This window comes from Chaetomium tenue (assembly GCF_020726465.1).
Source record: "Chaetomium tenue strain MPI-SDFR-AT-0079 chromosome Unknown F5144scaffold_5, whole genome shotgun sequence".
Classification (NCBI taxonomy): domain Eukaryota; kingdom Fungi; phylum Ascomycota; class Sordariomycetes; order Sordariales; family Chaetomiaceae; genus Chaetomium; species Chaetomium tenue.
The window spans coordinates 4,626,381-4,654,064 of NW_027117333.1; the positions used below are offsets into that span (position 1 = coordinate 4,626,381).

The 27,684-nt window shown below is 55.4% G+C and overlaps 11 protein-coding genes across 11 annotated transcripts; 6 read left to right on the top strand and 5 right to left on the bottom strand.

The window, feature by feature from the left end:
- Positions 1-71: 71 nt before the first annotated feature.
- On the bottom strand, positions 72-1,004 carry F5144DRAFT_492617 (Spc19-domain-containing protein; the record flags this gene model as incomplete). The annotated part of the gene is given in 4 exon segments (XM_066785925.1): positions 72-488; positions 668-782; positions 888-901; positions 915-1,004. Coding segments are annotated over 4 exon segments (636 nt in total), but the record flags the coding sequence as incomplete, so codon positions are not given.
- A 436-nt stretch (positions 1,005-1,440) lies between these two features.
- On the top strand, positions 1,441-2,552 carry F5144DRAFT_328213 (uncharacterized protein). The gene has a single exon (XM_066784114.1). The coding sequence runs from the start codon at positions 1,586-1,588 to the stop codon at positions 2,384-2,386; it is 801 nt and encodes a 266-aa protein (XP_066642282.1). The 5' UTR covers positions 1,441-1,585; the 3' UTR covers positions 2,387-2,552.
- A 340-nt stretch (positions 2,553-2,892) lies between these two features.
- On the top strand, positions 2,893-4,141 carry F5144DRAFT_605003 (uncharacterized protein; the record flags this gene model as incomplete). The annotated part of the gene is made up of 2 exons (XM_066791397.1): positions 2,893-2,933; positions 3,304-4,141. 2 exons carry the CDS (start codon positions 2,893-2,895, stop codon positions 4,139-4,141), a joined length of 879 nt encoding a protein of 292 aa, XP_066642283.1.
- Positions 4,142-6,141: 2,000 nt separating this feature from the next.
- F5144DRAFT_516619 (ABC-2 type transporter-domain-containing protein) lies at positions 6,142-11,565 on the top strand. Its single transcript, XM_066786629.1, has 5 exons — positions 6,142-8,736; positions 8,796-10,418; positions 10,480-10,866; positions 10,925-11,238; positions 11,295-11,565. The coding sequence occupies exons 1-5, from the start codon at positions 6,487-6,489 to the stop codon at positions 11,413-11,415; spliced, it is 4,695 nt and encodes a 1,564-aa protein (XP_066642284.1). The 5' UTR covers positions 6,142-6,486; the 3' UTR covers positions 11,416-11,565.
- A 190-nt stretch (positions 11,566-11,755) lies between these two features.
- F5144DRAFT_594797 (uncharacterized protein) lies at positions 11,756-12,451 on the bottom strand (the record flags this gene model as incomplete). The annotated part of the gene is made up of 1 exon (XM_066790626.1): positions 11,756-12,451. One exon carries the CDS (start codon positions 12,449-12,451, stop codon positions 11,756-11,758), a length of 696 nt encoding a protein of 231 aa, XP_066642285.1.
- A 797-nt stretch (positions 12,452-13,248) lies between these two features.
- Positions 13,249-13,897, bottom strand: F5144DRAFT_580411 (uncharacterized protein). Its single transcript, XM_066789372.1, has one exon. It carries the CDS (start codon positions 13,625-13,627, stop codon positions 13,448-13,450), a length of 180 nt encoding a protein of 59 aa, XP_066642286.1. The 5' UTR covers positions 13,628-13,897; the 3' UTR covers positions 13,249-13,447.
- Positions 13,898-14,764: 867 nt separating this feature from the next.
- Positions 14,765-16,074, top strand: F5144DRAFT_328310 (uncharacterized protein). Its single transcript, XM_066784115.1, has 2 exons — positions 14,765-15,295; positions 15,361-16,074. Exons 1-2 carry the CDS (start codon positions 14,896-14,898, stop codon positions 15,702-15,704), a joined length of 744 nt encoding a protein of 247 aa, XP_066642287.1. The 5' UTR covers positions 14,765-14,895; the 3' UTR covers positions 15,705-16,074.
- A 996-nt stretch (positions 16,075-17,070) lies between these two features.
- Positions 17,071-19,789, top strand: F5144DRAFT_655576 (uncharacterized protein). Its single transcript, XM_066793129.1, has 6 exons — positions 17,071-17,749; positions 17,803-17,846; positions 17,912-18,560; positions 18,631-18,999; positions 19,067-19,177; positions 19,260-19,789. The coding sequence occupies exons 1-6, from the start codon at positions 17,189-17,191 to the stop codon at positions 19,512-19,514; spliced, it is 1,989 nt and encodes a 662-aa protein (XP_066642288.1). The 5' UTR covers positions 17,071-17,188; the 3' UTR covers positions 19,515-19,789.
- Positions 19,790-20,889: 1,100 nt separating this feature from the next.
- On the top strand, positions 20,890-22,400 carry F5144DRAFT_537718 (P-loop containing nucleoside triphosphate hydrolase protein). The gene is made up of 2 exons (XM_066787080.1): positions 20,890-21,896; positions 21,969-22,400. Exons 1-2 carry the CDS (start codon positions 21,057-21,059, stop codon positions 22,065-22,067), a joined length of 939 nt encoding a protein of 312 aa, XP_066642289.1. The 5' UTR covers positions 20,890-21,056; the 3' UTR covers positions 22,068-22,400.
- A 650-nt stretch (positions 22,401-23,050) lies between these two features.
- On the bottom strand, positions 23,051-25,615 carry F5144DRAFT_328337 (TAP-like protein-domain-containing protein). Its single transcript, XM_066784116.1, has 2 exons — positions 24,263-25,615; positions 23,051-24,196 (listed from the first exon to the last, which is right to left on the bottom strand). Exons 1-2 carry the CDS (start codon positions 25,163-25,165, stop codon positions 23,288-23,290), a joined length of 1,812 nt encoding a protein of 603 aa, XP_066642290.1. The 5' UTR covers positions 25,166-25,615; the 3' UTR covers positions 23,051-23,287.
- A 431-nt stretch (positions 25,616-26,046) lies between these two features.
- On the bottom strand, positions 26,047-26,616 carry F5144DRAFT_605010 (uncharacterized protein; the record flags this gene model as incomplete). The annotated part of the gene is made up of 2 exons (XM_066791398.1): positions 26,047-26,232; positions 26,293-26,616. 2 exons carry the CDS (start codon positions 26,614-26,616, stop codon positions 26,047-26,049), a joined length of 510 nt encoding a protein of 169 aa, XP_066642291.1.
- Between the last annotated feature and the right edge of the window lie 1,068 nt (positions 26,617-27,684).

Here is a 27,684-nt window from a genome sequence, read left to right on the forward strand (position 1 = left end):
CTGTTCGGCCCCCTCTTTATGTGGCCCAGTTGCAACGTGATCGATCGATCTGCCCCTAAATACCAGCCCCCTCACGCCTGCTCCACCCTCACCCGCAACTCCCTCTCCTTCTGTAGTACCTCCAACTCCAGCCTCTCCACGCTATACTGCAGCGCCTCCTTCCGCTGCCTGACCACCTTAGCCCTTAGCCCCGCGCCCCCATCCAGTGTCTGCCTGCTCTTCCCACTCCCCCCCAACTTCCCTCTACTACCACCACCCCCACCACCCAACTGCGGCCCTTCCTTCTTCACCCCCTCCCCCTCCACCGGATACCGCGACAGCCGCCCCGCATTCAACTCGGCGCGCGCCTTGAGGGTCTCGATGCGGCGGGCCTGGCGCTCCAGGTGCTTGTCGGCGCGGTCGAGGAGGAGGGCGACAAAGGGGCCGATCTCGTCGCGCAGGGAGGCTTCGGCGGCGGCGAGGGTTGGTTGGGGGATCAGTTCGTAGTGCTGTGTGGGTTGGGTGGTGGTTAGTGTTAGTGTTAGTGTTAGTGGAGGGGGTTGGGTGGTGGGCGGTGGGCGCGTGTGGGTGTTGAGGGTGGGAGGGTGGATTCCTGGGGCAGGACAAGGCGATGGCGGGGAAGGGGGGGGTGGGATTGGTGATGCAGGGAGAATAGACGGAAACATACGCGGACGGTCTTGAGAACGGAGGTGAGGCGCGGAAAGTCTTGCACACCCGTGCCGAGGGTGGTGACGGAGGATTCGAGAAAGGAGAGAGAGGTGCGCAGGGATGAGACGCAGTCGCTGTAGGTTGGTGCGGGGTTTGGTGTTGACATGGTCGACGATTTGGTGGGTTTTCGGGAGAATACTTCGTTGCTCGTGGATGGCGGGTGGCTAAAGGTGTCAAACTAGAATCGTGAGATCTCGCGCTTCAACACCTGGTGGCTGGCGCTGGTGCCGTTGTTGGGAGGGCTGGTAACTGATGAAGTCTGGGGTTGGTGTTGTTTTGTTGACTTGCAGTCTGGGTGTTTCCAGGGTTTGGTGCCTGGCATTGCTGCGGCCGGAGTGGGGCTTAAACTGCCGTCACACCCTGTGATTGGGTCGACACTCAGACAATGTCAACATCAAGTCTTAGTTATTGTTTCAACTTCTTTCAACTTATCCACGGGAGTGGTTCTCACTAAATCCCAAACAAAGATGACCTATAACTTGAGCGACAATCGAAAGCGCACTCGCCTCCAAACTTCTAATATATCAAAGCTTACCCCTGAGCAAATAGACACTCGCATCCTGCCATCTACATGTACTCGCCCATGAAGACTGGATCTTTCTGCCTCCTTGCCCTGGATACTTCCTCCTCCTATTTGGGCTTTTAGGTTGTTGTTGCCAGTGTTTAGGAAACCAAGCTATTGTCAACAGTCAGTTGGTGTAAACTTCTCGGCTATCGTTATAGGATATCAGCACTCTAGTCTTGGAGATCCGATACTCGTCCTCACCGTTACCACCGCCTGAAACACACATCATTCGAAATCGGAGTCTCATGAACTGTACAAGCAAAGCGATCTGCATCGTCAGTCGTTTAATTTAGACGCGTCCCTGTCCTTGAGATGAACACTGACGACTCTCCCCAAACGGGCCTTCCATTCTCTTCTGCGGTAATGCCAGGGCTGTGGTTACCCCTTGATGGGCTGGGACAAGCACCAGAGTCCGTAGTCGAGCCATGTATTATATGCCAGTGGTTTTTCCCGCCTGCAGCGGGCGTATTGTGCGCGACAAAGGAGCATTTCTTTTGCTCCCAGTGTCTCGTGTTGTACTTTCGAAGTGCCATCGAGAGCGGCCAGCCGACTCCTCCCACATGTTGCGGCCGGCCTTTGCCCGTAAGCCCCGAAAGTTTGCCGAAGGACATATACGTGTACTTCGAGGCCGTGGCTAGAAAGTGGGAGGATGTAGACGTGGTGCGCTGCTCAAACATGAAATGCAGGGCGCCCAATTCCCGGCCCTTCACACTGAGACCAGTAAGAATCTCCTTTTCTTGCTGGGCATGCGACCGACTAACCTGTTGGCTTTGCAGGAACCCCGGCCATCTCAGCCTGAAAATTTGTGCTGAGAGACCTGACCCAGCGGACGCGTGGCGTGTTGATGGGGATGGATCCCGGGTCTTCTGTCATCACCCCAATTGGTATGGGCATTTCATCGACCCAATCGACCTACCATTTCGCTGCCACACGTGTAACCGTGTGGTAAGGGATGGCAGTTTCTGGAGGTGTGGTAGCCGTGGCTGCGGGATGAAGGAATGCCAGGCCTGTGCGCGACGCCGTCGCTGGCCTTGGGAATACGCAGCATCCTCCTCCTCTGTTCACCCCGCAACGGACCATCGGCCTGCTTCTTCCTCCCACCCGATACGTTGACTGCCCCGCCACTTGACGGTCCAACCACCCAGGGCTGTACCCAGTGAACCCATGAAGTATTGCGTTACTGAATATATCGCCCAGCCCATATTTAGTATTAGTCTTCCCAACCGGATTGTCTGTCATCATGAATCGTTTCCAGTGCAGTGTATGCCTCCATGGTTCTTGAGTCGGTGACGTTCCTTGCATCGGCAACGCCGACTAACTTCATTGGGAGATAGATAGGCATGCCGTTCCAGTGTCTCACAGAATCCCAAGCTACAACCCAATTAGGAAAAGGAACGGCACGTGCAAGAGAAAGCCATTAGTTAGTTATTCGAATGGTGGATGGATGGCATCGGGCTGTCCGACTTTTCGGCACCTGCCATGCTGCCATGCCGCCATTTGGAGGGAATATCGTCGAGATGCCGGGTTCGTTTTAATTACCGCGAGAGTCCGAGTCAGCCTTCCCAGTGCGTTCCCAGTTGTGACATCGTGCCTTCCATCGCCTGTGGCTGTACACAGAAATGAGAGAGTGGCTCGCGTGGCTTGCGGCAGGCGAGACTGTGTGAGACAGGCGGTGGAGGGAAAAAAAAGGAAAGGAAGGAGAGAGCATGGACCGACCCTGGCGTGCCTGGTGGGCGGTGCATTCGGGGAAATGCGGGGTTGGCCAATTGAGCCAATGCAGAAACGGAGGGCGTGGGTTTATCCGATCACTCATTCTACAAAATGCCACGCCACTCCCTCCTCGTGATCCTCCTTCTTTTCCTTTCCCATAGCCAAACTTGCAGCACGCAAGACCCCGTCTTCTCCAACCCTTCCCAAGGCATTCGGCCTCTGTTTTAAGGGGGCCGCCCCTCCATCGTGCAAGAATGGTCGCTGCAGTCGTCACCGGAATATGCTGCGCTCGTCTCTCTTTCAACTTCTTCCAACCCCAGATACGCGCCTAGTTGCGATACCCTGCAGCCGAGTCCCAGCAGCTATGACTTTGACTTCCTGACCCACCTCAACTGGGACCCAGCCGCAGCCAGCACCTTCGACCTTGTCGATAGCGCTTCAATCCCAGCCGCAACCGCATCAGGGGCAGAACTACACTCCAACTTCTCCTCCCCCGAGCTCGACTTCAACCTTGACCTCGACCTCGCACCTTGTCTCGACGCCTTCTCCACGCCTCTCTTCAATGAGAACAGCAACCTCAACAACAATAACTTCTTCCCCTTAGTACCAGCCTCTCTACCAATCCCCCCCTTGAGCTCAGCCAACACATCGCTCACCAACACCCCCGCCACCACCGACCTCCAATCTCCTTCGCCTGCACCGCCTAGCCCGGACAGCGGGTCCCTCCTCCACCCTGGTCTCAAGTTGCCGCAGACAAAAGCCCACCCTTCCAAGCCGGGACGTCGGCCGGCAGGAGCGAGGCTCTCGCACACCACCGACGGGCGCGTCACCAAGCGCAGCAATCATCATGGTGCCGCAACAGCCTCGGCCTCTGCCTCGTCGGCGGCGGCTGCAGCAGCGCTCCAGCAGCAACAGGAAGCCACAGGATATGACATCGATCCGGAAGTCATCGACCGGCGGCACCGCAACAACCTCGCGGCCAAGCGGTACCGTCAGAAGAAGATCGACCGGATCGAGGAGTTGGAGGGCGAGGTGAAGGAGGTTACGCGGGAGAGGGATGATTTGAGGATTCGGTTGGCCCGGCAAGAGGCCGAAATAGCTGCTTTGAGGGAGATGTTGAAGATGCAGCAGAACGGGAGTGGAGGGTCCAAGGATTAATTCAGGGGTAGTTTCGAGTGTCAGTACTGGTAGAAAATAAGAAAAAGGAGGCGAGCATACTTGATACGTCTGTTTATTGTCCACCATGGTTCCTTGTTCATGATGCTGCGATAAGCGGGACCGACTATACATTGCTTCAATGGGTCAGGTTTTGTGAGTGACATCAGCACTTCCAACGTTGTTTTCGTCGGCCCGTCGTCGGAAATCCCGTGCGTTAGTCTTACTTGTAATACGGGGCGAACTTTCTACTGTTGGCCCTTGGGAGCCAGTCAGGCCTAGACTAAATGTCTGGGTCCAAGCATCTCTCGACTGTTACGTTTGCAGTGTCATATTGAGCCTACAATAGCAACTTTCATAGGTATCAAGCAGGCTTTGGTGCGTGCCAGTCCCATCCTGAGCATTTGATTTTGCGAGTCCATTTTTGGGACCAATTCCGTTGTTCATGATTTGCCTCCCCAACCAACACCGTGTAGATAGCCAGATTGGGTGTCTTCTTTCTTTTCTTCTTTTTACCACCTACGATTTCCCCCTTTTCCTACCTACCTTAGGTAGTCATGTCCCTTTCTTTTCGAATCATTACATGACTCGTCTGTTCTATCTTCTTCAATACGTTATTTTAGGCTCATTGGGTCCGGAGTATACACTTTTCTCCGCTAACCCCGTGCTTGGCCTCAATGGATCCCACGTTATTGCCGTCGTTGACTCTGCAAAACCGCCGCATCAGTCCCACTCACGGCGCATCTCGTGGTTTTTGCTCTGGGTCCCCACTTCTCTTGCCAATCTCTTCCAATCTCACCCCTCCGTGTAATTAGTCGATGATTTCATCCTGAGCGATGAATCATAGACGAATCATTGTCTTTCATTTCTCAGCGGGCCATGACTAGTGCCGGAAGTCAACCGCCTGTCCCCGTTTCCGGCGGGGTCGCCGCCATTCCGCGTCTCGATTGCCCCCGGCTTGCCCATTCGCAGTTTGGCCCCCCAGCTTGCCATTCGCGGGTTGCACAGCATTCTGGTTGTGCACTGCACGCTGACCATACAGCACAAAGCGACAAAGCCAAGACGGAGGGGGACGGCAAATCCGCGGATAGTGAGCTTGGTGCGCTGATCAGCGGCGGGCTCTTCTTCTTCTTGGCCCCGGAGAAGAAGAGTACCCCGGTGCTAACTCCGGGTGGATCACCGCTTTTTCCTTTTTTCTTCTCCCCTTCTTTCCTTCTTTTTACAACCGCAGTGGATTGGGGCGGATGGACGTTGCCGTTTTGTCTTTCGGACTTTTGGGCGTTGACGCGTTGCTAATGAGCAGCCCACTACGAAGTGGGGGAACGAGCTGGTGGAGGATCGAGGGGAACGCTGTGATTTATAATTCGGGGGGGAATTCGGATGAATAACCGACATCTTTTTACCCAGGTTTGTCAGAGCGCTGTCGGGCCAAGAATGATAGCAGATAGCTTAAAGCCTAACGCCGATATTGTCTAACTGGATGTAGGGGTTCCGTCAGATCATAGACTCATTCCGATACGCATCCTTTTCACTTTTCACGCTTTCTGTGGGGAGTTGGCGGAGGCTTCGATAAAAGCTTCTTCGAAATGCACAACGGGTTCCGAAAGTGACGTTTCAGGAGGCACCAATCATGGGGGCTAGTCGGAAGCATGGGCTTGGCCTGCACTCGGCAGGGCATCCCACCACTTCCATGCCTGCTGCCCGCCCTTGCCCGCCAGGCCCACGCAACCCAACACGGGAACTGTGGGTCAAAAACTGCAGCCGTCACTGGATGAACCAGGCTGAATCATCGTTTTAGGGCGTGCCCGTGTTGAAATCTCGATTCCCGGCTCCGTTTTCTTATCTCCATTCGATGATTCAGGCATCCAGGAGCGCCGAGCCCATGGATGCGGTCTGCAATGCTTACAGCCGAGCGAGGTACCAGGCATGGGTCGGGGTGCATGTCAAGGGTGAATTGCAATTGTGGACAGCGCAAAAACGCCATTGCCTGCTGAGAAATCAGGCCTGGATTATAATATAAGTATCTTGGGTGTAACTCCCTGTTTGGCTTTCGACTTGTTCTTTCTGCTGAACACGGAAACGCTCGATCCCCCCAGCAGTGGCCTTGACAAAGGTTCACATTACTGAGTCTGTGCAGGTACTGTAGCACTGACTTGTCACCTGGGGGTCATCATTGCCGTTCCTTTTTCATTGTTTGTTTTTTCATCCCCAACTGCAGACAGGACCCCAACCCAACAGTCAACCCCCACACCGCCAACTTACCTGACTTAGCTTATATTCTCCAACTTATTATCCCTTCATAATTTCAACCTTTTCATCCCACAAGCATCTGTTGACCGCCGACCACCATGTGGGGGCAATCAACGGAGGAAAACCTGCGGAGGAGTGCAGCCGGTATACTCCCAGACTCGCTACACCACAAAGATGAAACTCAACCGGCACCGGAAGTCCAAGACGAAGGCGGATCCGGCGAGCCCAGCAAGATTCCACCCAGCCCTGAAGTTGATGGGATATGGGGTGAACGGGACATGGGTGGGCCGGTGAGCCAGAAGGCGGCCATGCAGGATTTTGAGGAGCTCCAGCACGAACTCACCACGAAACTCACGAATACGAAGTCCAACGCCGCAGCCTCGCAAAAATCAACCAAGGGGAGTTACTTCCGGCGCATGACATCTCGGGCAAGCGGCAAGTCCAAGAAGACGGCCGCAGATGGCGGTCAACCTGACGTGGAGGCGGGAGCGGAGGACTCAGACGCGGATTCAGTCGACAGCGGCACCACCGATGAGGATGGCTTTCACCTCGAACAGTTCATGCGCGATGGCCATCTCGAGAAGCGGACCGAATCAGGCGACTCGGCCAAGAAGTTGGGTGTCGTCTTCAAGAACCTCACCGTCAAGGGTGTGGCGAGTGGTGCCACTTTCGTTCACACACTTCCCCAGGCCATCCTCGGCACCTTTGGCCCCGATTTGTACAACAACATCTGCAAATTCATCCCCGGGTTGCGCATCGGCGGCGGCGGCGAGCTCCGGACCCTGCTCAACGACTTCACTGGCGTCGTCCGCCACGGAGAGATGATGATGGTGCTTGGACGACCAGGCAGCGGGTGCAGCACCTTCCTCAAGGTGATCGCCAACGATAGGGAGTCATACGCCTCTGTCGAGGGTGACGTGTCGTACAGCGGCATCCCCGCCGACGAGGCCCGCAAGCGATACCGTGGTGAGGTGGTCTACAACGCCGAGGATGACCAGCACCTACCCAGCTTGACCGTCGGCCAGACCCTCCGGTTTTCGCTTCTCAACAAGACGAGGAAGAACCTGCGGGGTGATGTCGGAACCATCATCGACGCGCTGTTGCGCATGTTCGCCATCAAGCACACTGAGAATACCATCGTCGGAAACGCCTATGTCCGTGGTGTCTCTGGAGGTGAGAGGAAGCGTGTCAGCATTGCCGAGACCCTCGCCACCAAGAGCACCATCGTTTGCTGGGACAACTCCACCAGGGGTCTCGACGCATCGACCGCGCTCGACTACGCCAAGTCGTTGCGCATCATGACCGATGTCTCGGACCGAACCACGCTCACCACCCTGTACCAGGCCGGCGAGGGCATCTACGAGCTGATGGACAAGGTCATGGTCATTGACCAGGGCCGCATGCTCTACCAGGGCCCCGCCAAGGAGGCGCGCAAGTACTTCGAGGACCTCGGTTTCTACGCGCCGCCGCGGCAGACGACTCCCGATTTCCTCACATCCATCTGCGATGTGAACTCGAGGCAATTCCGCGACGGATGGGAGGCCCGCTGCCCTAAGACGGCCGAAGAACTCGAGAAGGCCTTCCGGGAGAGCGCAGCCTACCAGAAGCTCCTTGTTGACGTCAAGGATTTCGAGCAGCACCTGGAGAAGACGGGCCACGCCGACATGCAGGCGTTCAAGGACACCGTGAAGGAGCAAAAGTCCAAGCGCGTGATGCCGGGGTCCAACTATACCATCCCCTTCTGGAAGCAAGTGCTGGCCTGCGCCCGTCGTGAGGTCTGGCTCATTTGGGGCAACAAGACGGAGCTCTACTCCAAGTACTTCACCATCATCAGCAACGGTCTCATCGTCGGTTCCCTCTTCTACAACTCGCCCGCCTCCACCATCGGTAGCTTCGCCCGCGGTGGTGCCGTCTTCTTCGCCATCGTCTTCCTCGGCTGGCTGCAACTTGCCGAACTCATGAAGGCCGTCTCCGGCCGCGCCATCGTCGCTCGTCACAAGGAATACGCCTTCTACCGGCCCAGCGCCGTCACCCTCGCCCGCGCTCTCGTGGATCTGCCCGTGCTCGTCCTGCAGGTAGTCATCTTCGGTATCCTCCTGTTCTTCATGACTGGCCTCGACCTGGACCCCGGCAAGTTCTTCATCCAGCTTCTGTTCATGTACACGACCACCTTTTGCATCACGGCCATGTACCGTATGTTGGCATCCATGTCGCCGTCCATGGACGATGCTGTGCGCTTCTCCGGTATGGCCCTGAACCTGCTCGTCATCTACACTGGCTACGTCATCTCCAAGCCTGTCTTGCTATCGCAGAAGATCTGGTTCGGCTGGATTGCACACATCAACCCGGTAAGTACTTCTGAAAATCGCGTCTTCTTATGGACAAGTCGGAACTAACTCCCACGCAGCTTAGTTATTCGTTCGAGGCAGTCATGTCCAGCGAATTCCACGGCCGCCTGATGGAATGTGCTCCTGCCAACCTGGTGCCGCAAGGGCCTGGCATTCTCCCTGAGAACCAAGGTTGCGCCGTCCCCGGAGCGGATGCCGGAACTACTGACGTGCTGGGAGACAACTACGTCGGGGTCCAGTTTGGCTACAGTCGGGCTAACCTCTGGCGCAACTTCGGCGTTGTCATCGCTTTCGCGGTTCTGTACCTGATTGTCACCGTTGCAGCCACCGAGTTCATGTCGTTTGGCGGCTCAGGGGGTGGCGCGCTCGTCTTCAAGGGGTCTAAGCGGACTGCCAAGCAGATCAAGCCAGCCACCGCCGACGAAGAGAGCGGCAACGTCTCCGGGAGTTCCTCCTCGACTGAAGTTCCGTCCAGCGCCGACGAGAGTGCTTTCAAGGGCCTTACGGGAAGCGACCGGGTTTTCACCTGGGAGGACGTCACGTACACGGTACCTACCGCCGCCGGCCCTAAGCGACTGCTCAACGGCGTCAACGGATATGCTAAGCCTGGAGTCATGGTGGCCCTTATGGGAGCCAGCGGCGCCGGCAAGACCACCTTGCTCAACACCCTGTCACAGCGCCAGACCGTCGGAGTGGTTAGCGGTGATATGCTCGTCGACGGCAAACCCCTAGGAAACGACTTCCAGCGCAGCACCGGTTTCGTGGAGCAGATGGACCTGCACGAAGAGAGCGCCACTGTTCGGGAGGCCATCGAGTTCTCGGCCCTGCTCCGCCAGAGCCGCGACATCCCGCGCCAGGAGAAGCTGGATTATGTCGACAAGGTCCTCGACTTGCTTGAGCTCCACGAGATCCAGGATGCCATCATCAGCTCACTCGGTGTGGAGCACAAGAAGCGTCTCACGATTGGCGTCGAACTGGCTGCCAGGCCCGCCCTGCTTCTGTTCCTCGACGAGCCCACCAGTGGTCTCGACGCCCAGTCCGCCTTCTCCATCGTCCGTTTCCTCCGCAAGCTGTGCGCTGCCGGCCAAGCCATCATCTGCACCATCCACCAGCCCTCGTCTGACCTGATCCAAGAGTTCGACAAGATCCTCGCTCTCAACCCCGGTGGCAACACCATCTACTTTGGTCCCGTCGGCCAGGACGGCAGTGCCGTGGTCAAGTACTTTGCCGACCGCGGCGTGATTTGCCCTCCCGGCCGCAACGTCGCCGAGTTCCTGCTCGAGACCGCCATCAAGGGCGGCCGCCGCCCCGACGGTACGCGCATCAACTGGCCCGACGAGTGGCGCACGTCGCCCGAGAACCAAGCGGTGCTCGCCGAAATCCAGGAGCTCAAGGCCGAACGCACCAAGGCCGTCGCCGCCAACGCCAACGCCCAATCCGCCGAGGCAGCTGCCGACGCGCTCCACGAGTTTGCTGCCCCTGTCATGACCCAGATCATGCTCGTCACGAAGCGCATGTTTGTCCGCCAATGGCGCGATCCGTCCTACATCTACGGCCGCCTGTTCACGGCTGTCGTCATCGGGATCTTCAACGGCTTCACCTTCTGGAAGCTTGGCAACACTGCCTCAGACCTCCAGAACGCCATGTTCTCGAGCTTCTTGATCATCATGATTCCTGCTACTGTAAGTCCCTTTCATTTGTTGTAGTGTTTAAGGTGGAGGAGTACTAACACAACGACAACAGGTTCTGAACGCCGTCCTACCCAAGTTCTTCACCAACCTCGCCCTGTGGGAGGCCCGCGAGCACCCGTCCCGCATCTACGGCTGGGTCGCCTTCTGCACCGCCGAGGTGCTCTCCGAGATCCCCGGCTCGCTGGTCGCCGCTGTGCTGTACTGGCTGCTGTGGTACCTGCCCACGGGCCTGCCGTACGACGCGCCCTCGGCCGGCTACGTCTTCCTCATGACGCTGCTGTTCTTCCTGTTCCAGTCCAGCTGGGGCCAGTGGATCTGCGCCTGGGCGCCCAGCTTCACTGTCATTAGCAACATCCTGCCGTGTTTCTTGGTTATCTTCTGCTTGTTCAACGGTGTCGTGGTGCCGTACACCCAGTTGAACGTCTTCTGGAAGTACTGGGTATGCCCCCCGATATTCTGTTGGGTTTCGAGGTGAACACGTCACTAACATTTCCCAGCTCTACTGGCTCAACCCCAGCTCGTACTGGGTCTCTGGTGTCCTGTCCGCCACGCTGGCCGCCCGGTCCGTCACCTGCGCTCCGCAGGAGGCTGCCTACTTCAACCCCCCCTCGGGCCAGACCTGCCTCGAGTTTGCGAGCAACTTCGTGCGCGAGGCGGGGCGTGGGTACCTGATGAACCCCGAGGATACGGCCAACTGCGGCTACTGCCCGTACGTCGATGGGTCTGAGTACCTGGAGACGCTCGGCATCTCGCCCGACACCAAGTGGCGCAATTTTGGCATCTTCCTGGTGTTCTGCGTCACCAACTGGATGTAAGTTTCCCCTTGATGAACATGGCTCCGGGGCCAGATACTAACAGTAGACCCAGGCTTGTTTATTTCTTCATCTACACCGTCCGCATCAAGGGCATGACTTTCGGCTTCGGGTCCCTCTTCAGCGTTGTCAACAAGGCTGTTGCTTCGGTCAAGGGGTTGTTCAAGCGCAAGTAGGGGAGGGGACGGTCACTGGTACATTGCATAATATTGGATAGGATTTCTTTTAATTGTCAAGATACCAAGCATATCAGGGGCACACGCATAGACGAAGCAGGGGGCTTCCAATAGACAGACGGAGAAGGAACTTGAGTTCATATTTTCACGCCTGGTGTTCGTCCCTTTATGTGATCGTCCCAGTATTGTGTCGCCCCTCTCTGCCTTCCTTTCTACCTTACCCAGCCCCCCAAACCTACGTCCCAAAGAATTGGCCATCCCTCCTCTCCCTCTCCCTTACCCCCTTTAAGACTGAACTCGACCCACAAACAACCCCTAACCCAAATAACCTAAACCAAACCTAACCCATCGCCCCCCCAACCTTCACCCCCCCCACCTTCACCTCCTCCACCCCCACCAAAAAGACCACCACCCTCGCCCACTCCCCCGCACTCACATTCCGCCACGCATGCATCGTCCCCCGCTGGATGATGCTATCCCCCACCCTTAGCGTCCTTGCCTCCCCCGAGTCCAGCCGCACCTCCATCTGCCCGGCCACCACGACGCCCATGTCGAGGGTCTCGGTGCGGTGGAAGGGGGAGGAGGCGCCGGGGGCCCAGTCGCAGTAGCGGAGGAGGGTTTGGGTGTGCGGGTGGGAGGTGGGGAACCAGATGGCGGGTTCGGGAGAAGGGGGGTTGGAATTGGGGCTGGTGGGGGTGGTCGTGGTGGTGGTATTGTTGGGGTTGGGGAGTGAGGAGGGGGTGGTGGTGGTGGTGCCTGGGGGAGGCGGTTGAGATGATGAGGTGGAAGGGGGTTGGGGTTGGAGGGCGACTAGGTCGGCTTCGTCGTTGAGGCTGACCGGGCTGGTGAGGGTTTTGTAGGCGTCGAATATGGCGAAGCCGGGCATGCTGGACCCGGGGACCTCGGTGGGGAGGGCGGTGGTGAAGACGGATTTGCCGGTGGTCGGGTCGTGGGTGGTGATGTAGCGGATGGGAGGGCCAAATGAGGATTGAGCTGCCTGGGTGTCGGGGCCGGTGTTGGTGTTGTTGTCGGACATGGTCGGTGGTGGGTAGGGGATGTGTGACGAACCTGTCCAGGATCCTGTCCTGTTAGGGTTCAGCTTCGGTGAAGGTAATCTCTGCAAAGGATGCTTAGGTTCGGTGCAGCCGAAGGGTGCACAACAAATGGACTTGTCTCAACAGTAGGCTTGCGAGCTTGTAGCGAACTGTAGTTGTGATTGCTAACTGGAGAACTCCCAGAGCTCTCCAGGACGGGTGACTATATACATGTCTGATTCCAGGGTGACCAGTGTGCTCAGTCCGTCTGAGGTGATCAGTGGGCACCGAGCTCACTGGTCTCTTTGTTCCTACTGAGCCCTCCTTCGTGCTTTGATTGGCGTGAGGTCTTAGTGATCAGTGTGCTCAGTCTGTCCAGCCTGGACTTGGCATGCTGAGCTCACTGATCACCCTGATCACTTCCCTAGCTCCCTGATTGGTTTTCCAACCGATTGGTCCGGGCGTCCTGCGCCCCGTGGTCCCACCTGTTGGCATATTCGTGACAGGATGACGATGAAGAGATGGTTCGGTTGTGGTCTTGGATGTAAAGGGGGGATGGTGGTTGAGCTGAGAGTGATGGATGAAAAAAGTCGTTGCTCAAAGAAGCCCCCATCAGCCCTAGGATGCTGTTATATAATTGATACTCCGTCGAAAGTGATCGCCCAGCCTATTCCCCAGATGGTATATGCTGGGTTGCGTCGGGAAACACGCGAGGTCAGACTCTGAAGTCATATCCTGCAAGGTACTTTTCGTTAGAATCCTTCACTGCAGCTAATAAGACCCATACACAAACACCCCTCTTGTTGATCACAGCCGGCCATGAGTCAATTGAGGAATATTGACTTGCACACAGTCTGAGTAACCCGCCACCAGGGCTCGGAACTCTTATTTTCCTACTTGTCTATCAATACCCACCCCTGTCCCCTGGAATCCTTTGCTGCCATTCTATTGGAAAGCATCACATCTCCCGTCCATGCTACCGCTGACCAGCGCTCACATTATTTGATTTGGACGCACTTGGGACCGGGGCACTTGGCGGCCGTGGTGACTTTGGTGGTGGTGCCACACTTGCCGTATTTACCACCCGCCTTGTCGCAGATCTCTTGTTTGTCCTTCTTGACGATATCCCTCTTGCACGAGGCGCACCGGCTCTTCTTGTAGCTGATAGTCTTGCACATGGCGAAGTTTTGGTTGGGATGGGTTATCGAGGCTGGATAGGGGCAGGAGAGTGTTAGCGAGAACACGGTGCTTGCGTATAATATCTTGGGGAACGTACTGGCGGGTTAGAATAGGTTGGAGGGAAAGTACCTAGACAAGTCCGGCTCGTCGAAAAGGTGTGGCAGTTGATGTCCTATGTGGAATGCTGAGTGAAGGTGATGGATACAAAAGAGAGCAGTAAGTCTAGGTTGGTAGGGATATTTATATTGCTTGTACGATAAACATTTTGGCTTTTTTTATGGAACTTCCACAAGGTCGTTGGCGACCGACCTTCTTCCTGCATGTAACCACTTCGCTAGTTTCAGACCTTGTTACGAGCCGCCGTGATGGCCTCAAACCCCACAACCTATGCGCAACTTACAAATGCATTTCATAGGAAGAGGAAAAGTGTGAATGCTATTTTTGAGAGTTTAGTTGGGACGGGGCCATAAATTCCTGGAGGAGTTGGAAAATGTGGACACAAAGGTGGACACAAAGGAATTGTCTAACCCAAACCAGAGGCGATGGATGAAACCGAACATGGCGGCTCAGCGGAACTATGCTAAACTCGTCCGGGCCGCCATCGGTGGAAGCGGCGCGGCCTGGGGTGTATGGTCTTGTACATGATGAAACTCCGGTTTGAATCATGTAGTGGAATCATGATGTGGGTTCAATAGTACCGAGGCTGGCGGAGTGTTCAAACCCCCGGTCTATCACCAAAGCGCGACCAGAACTACGGCAAATAGGGGTAAATATCGAGCTATGCGCTTGATCGTGGGTGGTTAGTCTCAACATGTCCTCTCAGCCATGTAAGTGTACAGCCTATGCAAGAGGCGTTGGGGTCTCTCCACCAGATGAAGCGGCAATGATGGATATGTGCCGAAGAGGCCCTGCTTGTGGCTGGACTCGTCCAATCATGGTGGAATTGGTACGTTACAAACAGCTAGCAGGCCGAGATATGCATGAGGCGCCTGTATGGACGCCCAAAAGCACAGGTCCTGTTCCTCACTCACATTTGCCGCTATCGGGCTGCTGGATCACCGTGTATGGTTATAACTGGTCCGAACCTCGAGGTCACCTGACATTCGAGTCACTCGAGTCACTCCAGCCACGTGAACCAGGCCTCCCACGGGCTCGCTCCACCACAGCAGCCTACATACCTAGGTAAGGTAGGCAAGTTGCCACCATTCTCGGTCCCTCGGATTCTTCTGAATTGGGCAGTCAATCACAACAGATCATCGACGCTACTATGGCGCTGCCGTCACCATTGTCACCTCACCATAGGCACCACCAGTCTTCGCTCGAGGGCATAACTGATTTCCAAACTGAGGCGCCTTTAGACCCGGACGCACGCGATCGTGCCAGGCACAGATTCTACCATATCGCCCATCATTTCGATGATCAAGCCCCTGTTCTTACCGGGAACATCGCGGCACGAGGCGGCGGGGCCAGCCCCCGCTACAATCGGGCCCAGCTGATCCGCCTCACATACGACCATGCGTGTTCGCCGCTCTCACAGGATAATTATCTCCGAGCCTTCTTTACCTCCCTCGAACTATCTATGGACGGCAACGAAGCCTTGGACGAGCGAGTTCAAGACAAGTTTTTCGGCTTTGCGGATTACCTGTTCAACAACTTCTTTTTACCCCGTAAGTGGTGTTGTTGTCCTGTTATGCCGCGCCACCACCATAAACCCCTCGCTAACTTTTACTAGTTAAAGCCTCCGCTACAAAGACCCCTCAGCCCTCGCCAGCGTACCATTCTGCCATTTCAAAACTACAGTCAGAGGCAGGCTTTATAAGCACTCCAGAAAGACTATCGGCCCTACGTGGTGTCTGTCTTATACGCGACCACCATCGTTGTGTTGTAACACGGAGATTTGACCGTAGTGAAGCAATAAACCGTTTCGAGAATGCCGACGATAACGCTGAAGATGATGACGGCAACCTACTCGACCAGGAGCAGTTTGAAGCGTTGGAAGTTGCCCATATTCTACCGCACTCCTTGACAAGGCTCGGGCGTGGCGAAGAACTAGTACTTGGCCCCAATTCTTTATAAAAAAAAAGCCGTTTTCTAATCTAACTCTCTTATTTCTAGAATCCATCGAAGCAGGCAGCCTTGGCTATTCTCAACATGTTCGACCATGGGGTTGGTCGTTTAATCGATGGCGTCGATATTGATCGACCACGTAACGCCTTGACTCTTACCCGGGATATGCACGACTTGTTTGGCAGCTTCGATATATATTTCGAGCCTATCCCAGATACGGCGCCTCACACCTATCGAATCAAATCATTCCTCCGGCCTGCTCTCGTAGGCGGGCGTTTTCCAGTAACCCGTACACTCTTCTTAACGGATACCCGTACGATTGATCCGCCATCGCCCCGGCTTCTAGCCATTCACCGTGCTATTGCACACATCCTCCACCTATCTGCAGCAGGTTCTTACATCGATGATATCCTCCGAGATATGGCGAACACCGGAGAACAAGGCGCGCAGTCGGACGGCTCGACCGACTTGGACCGTCTCATCCACCTCCATCTGTGGCTGGATGGTGTTGGCGCATAGCCCTACTTAGTCCTGACATGGTCCATGTCTTTGGTAGGAAGTTTCGTAGAAATTGTCGAATACAACAAAAAGAGGAAGAACATAGTTTCCTCGATGACATAGAGAAAGTCGGCTTTTTGTGATTTGACGTGGCAGGTCGGATCCAGTTCGAGCATGTAATTGTGTTATATGGGCATGATGGACACGTGGCTCAACGAAGACTATGCTTGGAAGGCTTACCAATGTGTTATTAAATTCGGTGCACCGCACTTGAGACACACTTGCCCTGTCGTATCGGGGGTAGTTTATAGAGGGATGAGGGCAGGCGATCTCTGCCTTTGCTTAAGCGACGGCGAAGTAGACTCAGACTTCGGTGGGCGCTAGATACGGGAAGTGACTGGCTTATCTCGAGCAGGACGGGCTCGTCGAGGCGCTGTAACCCGGCCATGTTCTTGACAGGCCTGGCGGAGCGGTAGGAACCAGTGAACTAAGAAATTATCTAGCCAAAAGAAGAGGCGTTGAGGTGTCTCGACCAGATGAAGCGGCAGTGATGGATGTCGAAGAGGCCCTGTTCGGGACTGGACTGGACTCGTCCAATCCTTGGAATTGGTGCGTTGCAAACAGCTAGCGGACCGAGCGAGATATGCATGGGCCGCCTGTATGAACGCCGAAAAGCACAGGTTTTGTTCCTCACAACTACGTGATCAAAAAAGCCAATGGTCAAAGATGCTCTGACTTCTGGGGGTTGCGGGTCATTGGCCTGACACTGGACACGCTGTGCCTTCCAGGTCCAATCACCTCCCATGAAGGCAGGCGTTGGGCAGAATTTGGGCCTTGGGCCCCAGCTCTGGAGAAAAGAAAAAGCAATGCCTCGAGGTCTTAAACAAGCGTTGTATTAAATAGCTGGTTTACCCAATCCCGGGGGTTTTCCTGATTTGTGCCCTTGCTACATCCGACCCTTTCCCCTCCTTTTCCCTCTCCATATCGCGACCGAGATGACCAACGGCGAGACTAACATGGAAATCTCTCTTCGGAACATACCACTAGAAGATTCGGACGACCAACGCCCTCAGGGAAACGGAGATTCGGCCAGCGAGCAGTACCTTGCAGCGATCCATGCCTTGATGATGACGATGGCCAAGCAAAACTCGATCCAGATTCCCACCGAGGCGCTTCTGGTGCGGCCAAAAGTTGATCAACAAGGGGATGACATTCGCCCGAGGAAGGCACATTTCGATAGCGATAAGACAATCAGCTACCAGCTTGAGCAGCGCCCGACACCAAAAGCTTGGTCGCCGCAGGAATGGGACAGGATCTTCAAACCTTTCCCTGCAGAAAGCCTACAGGTGGAAAGGTTCGACGACCGTGCCAATGCGGATCTGGCCAAGATTCTTTCGTGGCACGTTCCTTTGCCCCAAAAGCTTAGTGGTGCATACGCCGAGTATTATGAGCTTGGCTACGATGAGGACGGCTATGTGTCCAAGCTCAGGCAGGGGGACTTGACTGCCGCTGCCGCAATGTCTCGTCCCGTGTCTAGGGTGATTGACGAGTATATGGTGAGTTGGAAATCCACGTTGATATCCGTCTGTATCTTACTTATTCGCTGCAGTCAACAAAGCGAGATCCCTTAGGGCAACGGTTCGGGAGAGAATGGTGAGGTGCCTTGATCAGGATTTGATGGCTATGCAGAAACACCAACTAACGGTTATGGTGGTCAGGAAACTGGGATTGAACGGAAAGTTCGACCACCTGCTGTTCTCCATCGCCGCCGCCCAGTTGTGCCGAAATTCAGATTTGGACGAAAGCTGCGGATACAAGTCTTTGGGCTCAGGGAGACAGCGGTCGGTCAACCGCTTCTTGACAGAATTCAGGGGCGAATGGGGAATAAACCGGGACCTGAGGGGGACCTCGGAGCACCGATGGACAGAAAGACCGGGTTCCGGCGAGTTGATCCAGGAAGACATTGTCTTTCAATACCACATGCGCGCCTTCGCGACTCCACAGCTCCCATCCGCGGGAGTGCTTGACCTTACATTGATGAAACGGGAGCAGGGCACTTTAACAAACAACAAGTCTGCACCTAGCATCTACATACGCGAGATTCGCTACTCAGTCGGGTTAAAAACTACCTGGGACTTTGAATTCCCAGTCTTTTCCCTGGTCACGATGGTTGATGCTGCTGCTGGCAGCCTGCAAAACTGTGGAGAGCTGTGGGAGAGGAACAAGTGGACAGCCGTGGGTATCCGTCCGTCAATGCGTGCAACGGGGATCGCCGCCTTCGCCTTTAGGATTCACTCGCTTCTTCCCCAATGGGCGGGGCATTGGTCGAGCTTGGTGGACAACATTCAAAAACAACTTACCACCAATGTAGGTTATGTCCCCTACACTCTGCCCATGATCCCACCGGCTTTATGGGTATGTTCTGAAAACATTCTAGTTCAGCAGGCTTCTGTCCCCGAAACATCGGCGGGAGACTATGGTTGATACTGCTGATCTTGCCTTATTAGAGTTCTATTTCACCGTCGTTCAGATCCTCCGCATCAGCGCAGAGTGGATACAAGAGAGCATGGATGACCTCCAGCGGATGGTTGACGGCATGGAGCAGCTTTACTTCGCCTCGAGTTCGACAGCCGAGGGGCAAGCCGTCAACTTTCTTCCGGAAGCGCCCACCGCCGCTGGGGAAGCAGCCGCCAATATGTTTAGGAAAAACTGGAACGGCGTGATACTGGAGCAACAGCGGCTCGGGAACGCCCTCCTAGCCCGTGTCGCCAAGATCGAAGAGCAAACTAAGAGTCTCAGAGACGATGTAAGAGCTCATGATAACCTAGCGCGACCGGAAATGTTGCGCTAACCTGTCCCCCACGTGAATCTAGGTGTTCAACGCCACAGCGGTTAGCGAGGCGACGAAATCCACGCAGCTAAATCGTTACGTTCTGGTCTCCACTATCGCCACCATCTTTTACCTACCCCTGAGTTTTATCGCGGTACGTGATTCCAACTCATGATTTTATTGTATTTTTGCGTTGCAGTTGGCGTTTTCATGCCGCTCACAGGTCGCGATTCAAGGCCCCTTTTGCGTTGCAAATATTCGACTTCGAGAGTTCGAGCCAGAAGACGTGGTTCATTGTGACAACTAGCGTCGTAGCTGGCACCACATACTTGATATCCTGGATCTCCATATGGGCCGTGGGCGACCCGATTCGGAGGCGAAAGCTTGCTGATGCGTATGCCCGACTCGATCACAAGGATTTTGCGGATTGGGCAAGCGTACGCATCCGGAGGAATCGAAAAGCGAGCGAGGCTCCCGGTTCAGTGCTGTGAGACACGGAACCAAAACTGACTGGAATCTTGTGTTGGTGATGGGGCAGTTTTGATGCTACGATCTAGGTCCCCGTCGATCTAGGTCCCCGTCACTTAGCTGCTTTATTTTATTGCGTGTTATGCACCGCCCCTTTGTGAACAAAAAGTCTATCATTCTTAAAAAAAACTCCCAAAAATCAGGTCTCTTGTGTCAAGCCCCCGGAAAACATGACCCATACTTAATTTCCTGAATGCCCACCATATCCAAATACTGCTGGTGGGCTTGATCGCCGCTGTTTGCCTTCGCCCCCTATAGAATTGTACCCAGTCCGCGGCTCATCCGGCTTGATATTAGGTACCTATCTATATTTCCCGCCGCAGCCTTTCGCACTTTGCTGGCACCAGGTCCAAACTTGGTTACCTATTTCAAATTCCAGCTGCAGCGCGTCGTTATCATCGCGCGCTGCGGCTTTTGTCGGCGAATCACTTCATCACCTCATTGGCGCTATTATGGTCGCTGTGAAATTTGTGGAAGGGTTTTACCTTCTTCAGGCCGGGCTGGCTCTGCCACATGGTGGTAACAAAAGCGGCGCGTTATCTGGAGAGAAAACCCTGGCCGAATATAGACTCCAAGATCTCAATGTTGTGCCGGGCGGAACCAGTGAGGCGAAGGTCGGTGACGCGGTGGAAGCAGATGACGCCGCCAACAGTCAGCCGGTTCCAAATGATTTTGCCTAGCTGCTCGGCGATCATTCAGTGCACCGCTAAGTTTGTTTGCGGGGTATCGTCAAGCCCGAGTGTGTCGATGATCCGAAAAGACGTGTTGAACAAGTTCAGGTGGTATTCTTGGTGGTGGCTTGCTGAGCCAAGAGTCAACGACCAGATATGCTTTGAGCGATTAAGCACCCCAGTGACCCCACACGCAAAAGGAGGTGCGATCGGCTCACATTTGCCATGATGGGGCTGCTGGGTCAGGCACCTGCCAAACGCGGTTTTGCCGGAATCCGTAGGCCCAAGGAGAAGGATGACACAAAATGGACAGTGTTGGGGTTGGTGTTGGACGGACTGGATGGACTGGACAGTGGGCTGGACAGTGAACTCGGCCAGTAAGAGAAAGGGAAAAGAAGTCTTTCAATGAAAGGGCATGCGCTTGATTTGTATCCGTACCCTAATACTTGATTGGGGAAATCAAGCCCCACGACTCACTTCGTTTTAGTATGGCGGCTTCTGACGTGTCGATTGGGCATTAGGTAGGTACCTAGGTAATACCTTAGTTTTGGTGCCCGTTCGGGTGCCTTGGGCAAAATTCAGCTGGCAAGCACATTTGAGGCCCTGTGGTGTGCCCAACGCAGCCCGACGTCACACTTGCCTCTCGGCTTCTCCTGATGTGAGACAGGGCAGGGAGCCGCACCTGTTACACCGGCAGACACGCCATAAAGCTCGTTCCCATCACGCATCGGAGGATCACGTCAATAACTGCCAGCATGACAATGACGACAATAGCAAACGACACCCGAGTAGCAGTTTGTGCCTAATTCGGAAACTCCATTCTTTCTATTAGCCATGGCGCACCATGAAAGGAAATCTCGCCATTTCACCATCCTCCTAATGGGTGTAACAGGGTCGGGGAAATCCACCTTTGCATCCCTCGCCTCGGGCCAGAACTTGCAGATCGGGCATGGCCTCGACCCCTGCACCAAGCGCCCGCAAGCAGTCTGCTTCCAGCTGGGCTCCCGGCCGATTACTCTGATCGACACGCCTGGATTTGACGATGATACCGTGAGCGATGTCGAGATTCTCGGTAACGTTTCTAGATGGATGTTTGGTGAGGGTATGATGGGACCCATGCATAACCAGTCCCTCGATGCGCTCATTCTTGTCCACCCTGTCACGCGAGGCTTTTCCAGCGGCATGGAGAAGAGGCGAACGCGGCTCCTGGAGACGCTCCTGGGCAAGAATACCTACAAGCGTGTTACCATTGTCACTACCATGTGGGACAGTCTCGAGACCAGTCACGCCTCGAGGATGGCGTCCCAGTTCAGTCTCAAGGCCATAAAAAAGCGGGATAAGACAGGCAGGTGGACAGACCTTTGCAAAGACGGTGCTCGCCTCGAGAGGCACGGCAATACCAAGGATTCGACACACAGAATTATCCACCAAACCATCAAACGACAGGGGGACACGGCGAAACCCAATCTGTTCTCCTTCGGGGCCAAGTTTTGGAAGCAACTCCTGGACGACCTAGAAAATGACATCGATGATTTCCAGCAAGAGATCATCGATCACAGGGTGGAGCGGCGCATCCATTCTGAGAAATGGAAGGAATGGGTGGCGGAGAAAGAGGAGGTAGAAAAACAAGCTAAAGTGTTTGAGTCTCAGCTCAGGAAGACAAAAGCATTGCTGGTGAGTGCATCTCTGTTGTCCCAAAAATCTCTTGTTTAAGATATGATACCTATGCTAATCTCATTTGGCAAGTTTTTGGCGAGGGGACTTGGAAAGTTCTGGATGGCAAAGAAAATTCTAAAGACTTTTGAGGCGATTGATAGGGAAGAGTCAAATCTGGGTCGGGCTTAGATGCGTGTGGGCGTAAGTTGGGGGAGTCACAAGAAGGCGGTGGCGTCGACATTTCTGTTGTAACGACTAGCATCAAGTGGCCTTGGGTGGAGGTGGGCATACAAAATACGCAGGACTTATTTTCCGTCCATCGACAGGAAACTTTAGCCAGGTGGGCCAAAAATGGGCCCCTGGTATATACCTAGGTTGTGCGGTGGCCGCAGATTGTGAGATCCGGATCACCCTAGGTAGCTCAGGAAAGAATCGAGCCAGGGAAAGCTCAGGGCTGCAAACGAAAAAAGAAAAGCAAGTTTACTGTGCCCAAATCCACCGCGTATTACCGGGTTATAGTACAAACCTTTTGGTTCTTTCTATGGGAGCTTCCACAAGGTCGTTGGCGACGGACTTCCATCTTTCCAACCACGTCGTTTGTTTCAGGCCATGTTACGAGCTACCGTGATGATCTCAAACTCCACAAGCCGTGCGCAACTTACAAATATATTTAATTAGGTACGTTACATACATAGAGAAAGAGTGCAAATGCTATTTTTGAGAGTTTAATTGGGACGGCGCCAAAGATTCCTGGAAAATGGACACAAAGGAATTATCTAACTCAAAGAGGAGGCGATGGATGAAACCGAAGGGCGGCTCAGCGTCGCTATGTCAACTTGCCCGGGCCACCATCGACGGAAGCGGCACTGACCTGGGGTATATGGTGATTCTCAGTACATACTACCGTGGAGATACCAGGAGATATCAAGATATAAGGAGGACCAAGCGGCACCAGGGTGTGAACATTGTAGTTTCGTGTTAGTGGAGGTACTTTACCGTGCGAGTGGACTCATGGTGTTACTTCACATTCCGTGCCACAAAGCTAATGATTTAGAGAATACTAGTAACTCCGAGTCAGCAACGCTAGTATTTCTTAGTACCTATCTGTATCCTGTTTGGTCCCAAGCACTCACTAATGGTAATAACCTCATGCCGGCATTGCTGTTTTGGTTCATCAGGTCAAGTGATAGTGCTATGACGATGGTTGACGAGACGCTATCATCGAAATAGATACACGTACTTTATCATGAGGAACTTATTTCTCATATAGAACAATTTATGCGAATCGAATGCTCAAGGTGATTTACCCACTCTAAGTGACAAGCTCGCCCTTCTTCTCCGCGTGCATCCGCCCCCAATTTCAACCCCTGTCTCTTTTAATCGCCCTCCGCATCCGTCTCCAACCCCCCCTACACCCCCGGCAACCCAGGGCAAGCCTTGAACGGAATCTGCGGCACACAGTCCGGCTCGCAAACCGTCCCATTCACAGGCAGCTTACCGGTATGGAAATACTCCTGCACAATGCCATACATGCACGTGCTCGCCGTCGCCAACAGCGCACAGTGGCCCACCGCATCGACCACAGCCACCGCCGAGCCCCCATGCATCCGCGACAGCGCATACGCGTTGGCCAGCGGCGTGGCATGGTCCGTCTTGGTCGACGTGATGAGCAGCGGGGCGGCGGGCGTGTTGCTGCTGTTGTCGGGCGCCTTGCTGCCGAAGGGGCCCGCATAGGCATACGCCGGCGCGATGGACCAGTCCGCGCACGCGAGCGGGATGTTGGACCAGGCCTCGCCGACCGAGGAGGACTGGTTGGTGGTGCGGGCGACGACGGCGGCCGCCCAGGCGAGGTCGCGCTTGCCGGCGGATGCTTGCGAGTCGCCGCAGATGATTCCGCGCGAGATCTCGTTGCCGAAGTTGTACTCCTGCGGCGGGTCGCTGGCGGGGGGTTCGGTGCAGACGCTGGAGCGGAGGTCGAAGCCCATGACGATGTCGTCGGCGAGGATCGAGCTGAAGTTGCCTACGAGGGCCTCGGCGAGGGCGATGGCAAGGGGCTCGTACTTCGGAATAGGCTCGTAGAGGGAGGTCCGGATTTTCTCGCTAAGGAGGTGGGAGGTCATGGTGTAAATCCGGTTGTTGTAGACGGTCGCCACGGAGGCTGCCCGGAGGCTGGCCTGAAGGGCGGCGACGCGGGCACGTATATCCTCGAAGCTGGTGTCGCTGCTCTGACGGAGTGGGCAGCCGGCCCCGGCATCAAAGCAGGTGCGATAAAATACGTCGACAGAGGCATCAGCATCCCCGATGTTCTTCTGCCAGGTCTGCGTACGTTAGTTTTCTATCGCAGCGCAGCGCAACCCGCCATAACTTCGTCGGTCAACACTTACCCCGGCCATATAGTCCTCGGCATCAGCAACCCCATCCAACAGCATCCTGCCAACCCTGCCCGGGAACATGGAAGCAAAAGTATTGCCCAAGACAGTCCCATACGAGAAGCCGATATACTGCAGTCTCGGCTTACCCCCGCTCTCTCCCCCACCACAAGCCTTCCGGGTTGCATTCGAACCGGCAGTCTTCGTAACCAGCTCATGGCTCTGGTCCACAATCTCCAGCATATCCCTAGCCACTGATGCAGTCGACAGGTACTTAAAAACGTTCTCATCGCACAACTTGCCCGCAGCCTGATTCGCACCAAACTTCATGTTCAATCCCTGCTCACTTAGCACAGTCGGCATGCCGCGCAGGGCCATGGCATCCACCGCACGATCAAACTGGTTCTCATAGCACGAGCCGCTCGGGGTGGTGAGCGCGACGCCGCGCGGGTCGAAGCCGAGCACGTCGTAGTGGCGCACGCCGGGGACGTCGATCAGGCCCTGCATGACGGCGCCCAGGCTCAGCGCCGTCTGGGCGCCCGAGCCGCCCGGTCCGCCGGGGTTGATCAGGATGGGGCCGGCATAGGACGGGTCGGTGACGGGAACGGTGGCGGGGAGGGTGACGATGGCGATGGCGGCGTAGGGGCCCGGGGAGGAGGACGAGAAGGAGGAGTTGGAGTTGGAGTGGGAGGTGGTGGGTTCCTTGGACCAGTCTAGGGGTACACGCAGCCGGGCGCATTGGAAGGTGCCGTAGCAGGAGTGATACTGCAGGTCGGGCGTGGGCGTGATGGAGGTCCAGTCGAAGGCGGTGGCGCCGTCGTCGGCCTGGCGGGCGCGGAGGGGCGAGATGAAGGCGGTGGTGGGAGTGGCTAGGAGGGCCATGGACCAGAGGGTCCAGGGCTGGGCCGGGAAATGCATGATCGGTTTTAGTGTCGGTTACGATAAGATGGGGGCTCAGGTGTCTGAAGGCAATGACTGATGAGGACCGAATCTCGACATCGTGAGATAAAGTTGAGATTAAGTAACCCTGTGGTTGAGGACTTAACGATGACTTGACGATGGCTTCAGCCCCTTTCTGAGACGCATGATGGCGTTGGTGAGGCTGATCGAGTGCCAAGGTCATTGTCGACGTACGCGTCCATCCACTAGCCGCGTGGATGGATTCTTGCTACTACGTCCATGGATTAGGGGCTATGGCCAGAGTTCTCCACCTTCCGATTGGAAACCGAGGAAACCAATGTAGACTTTGGCGGGAACAGGGGTCGTGATCCCTCGGCGTTTTTGGGGGGAGAAGCGAAGTTATCTCCACGTCATGCTTGGCTGGGTAAAGCGGATTTGACCGCTCAGCCACCGATGCCAGCGTTTCCATCGAGTAAATCGGCTTTGTCATCAATGTACATAATGCTGTGGATCTTTTGTCTTGATTATTTTGGGCATCCTCATGTTTCACAAGAATCTTACTTTTACGAATTTGGAAGGTACCTAGGTAGTGCATCAATGCCCCGTTGAAGATGACGAGTCGGTGGAGCGAGGCTTGACCCGTGTAGTGGTAGAGAAGGTGAAGAAACGGCTTTGGGACCGGACAGAGGACGGGTTTGGAGGGGTCCCTGAATAACAGTCGCCCCGAGCCACCATTGAGTTGGCAGTAGGGCAGTGTTTTATTTTGCCGACCAAAATATTATATAAACTGGGAGCAAGAAATACGAGATGGCCAATCCAAACGGGCGCCAGGGGTATCACCGTTGAAAAAATGCCATTCGGGAACGGAACCATACCTACCTAAGGTAGGTACCTACCTATCAACCCAGGCGGGTCACGCCGGAAACGCCCTCTTCGTCGACGTCTCTATGTGCGGCGTCATCAAAGTCCTCGCAGTCAAAGAATTCGTCGGCAGTCGAATCATCATACTGCTCCGCCGCTGCAGCCGTGGTCTCCCGCTCAGGGGGCGCCTCTACGCCGGACTGGCATGCCTTGGCGTTCGCCGCCTGGATGAAGCTGTCGCGATGCCTTTGCGCCAAGTCTCACGCGTTCCGGAATGCAGCCACGCCTTGACGGAAGCTGTCGATACTGCCTGTCAGTGCGTAACCGCTAAGCTGAGTCATGTGGTACTCGGGCCGCCCGTCCAGCGCGGTCGGCGGCGTGGGGTGGTGCGCATACAGCTGGAGCGTGCCAGTGCCGGCGTGATAGGTCGAGCTGTAGGTGTACGCACTGCCGTCGAAGGTGGGTTCATCTGCGCCGTAGTTTTGCAGCGCGTGTATCGCGCGGGCGCCGATGGCTCCGTCGTACCCGGCTCGCCGTTTCGACGCGATCGCCCCTCCTTCAGGGTCTTCCACCTCCAAGAAAAAGTTCGGCACCACTGGCTGCCGCATGTTTTGGGTGGGGATGATCAGGTGGCTCAGTTCGTGTCTGACTCTCTTATCAACATCACCAAAGCGAGCTCCATCGTAAAATGCGGGTTTTGCATCGACCGTCTCCCCGTCAGTGATTGGTAGTAAGCTGTTGAAGAGCACATCTCTACTGTTGGGGATATTCCCGTTGCCGGTGATTATTGGAATGACTTCGCGCATTACATCTCTTTCAGAGACCAAATGGTCGTGTTCATCTTGGAAACGTTCAAAGGCACTATCGGAGAACTTTGACGGCGAAAGTGACGGCCTTGGTTGGTCTAAGTCTACGCTTCTGTTAGGCTTCGATTTCCGGCCATGTAGGTAGATATTGTTGTCATTAAGATGCTGCATAATACAAGAACGAAGCTAGAGAGCTGAACGTCCTTGAATTTCGGCCCCAAAAGTCCCAAAGCTTGCGTTGATCGAAAGCTCTCGCAAAGCCCTATCTAGCCACACCACGTGCACCGACGCGCAATCCGCAGCGCGGCCGCAGTAGGCGTGGAAAGAAGGGCGATCCGGGACACGCAGTCGCCCTGGAAATCTCTATCGCCCACGCACGGACCCACGAGCTACCCGACCCACCCACAGTTACCCAGACGACCACGCCCCCCTGAACCCCTGAGTGGAGGCGGGATGGCCGGCCCTACTGCCCCAGTCCAAAGGGGAAGAAGTGGGCTAGAGCAGTCCCGACACTTGCCCCCCACCCCGCCCCTCTCCCCCCCACCCTCCGACATAGAGGTTATCAAGAAGATGGTTGATGAGCTGGTGGGACTAGCAGACCCTGAGAAGAAAGGGACAGCCAGAGGCATGGGACAGGACCTGCTAGCAGCCGTCCGGAAGGTGCACAACGCGTCTCAGTCACAGACTGGAAACATCTCGCTTGCCAACCTCCGCAAGGTGGTGGCCGAGGAAATGAAGGCAGCCGTCAACGGAACCGGAGCCCAGGACAGAGGATCCTGGGCCGCAGTGGCCGCTCATGGAGCTGCCCCCTCTCAGCCGCAGCCTAACACGCCGACAAAGATAGTGCCGACCCGCATAAACAAGGAGATT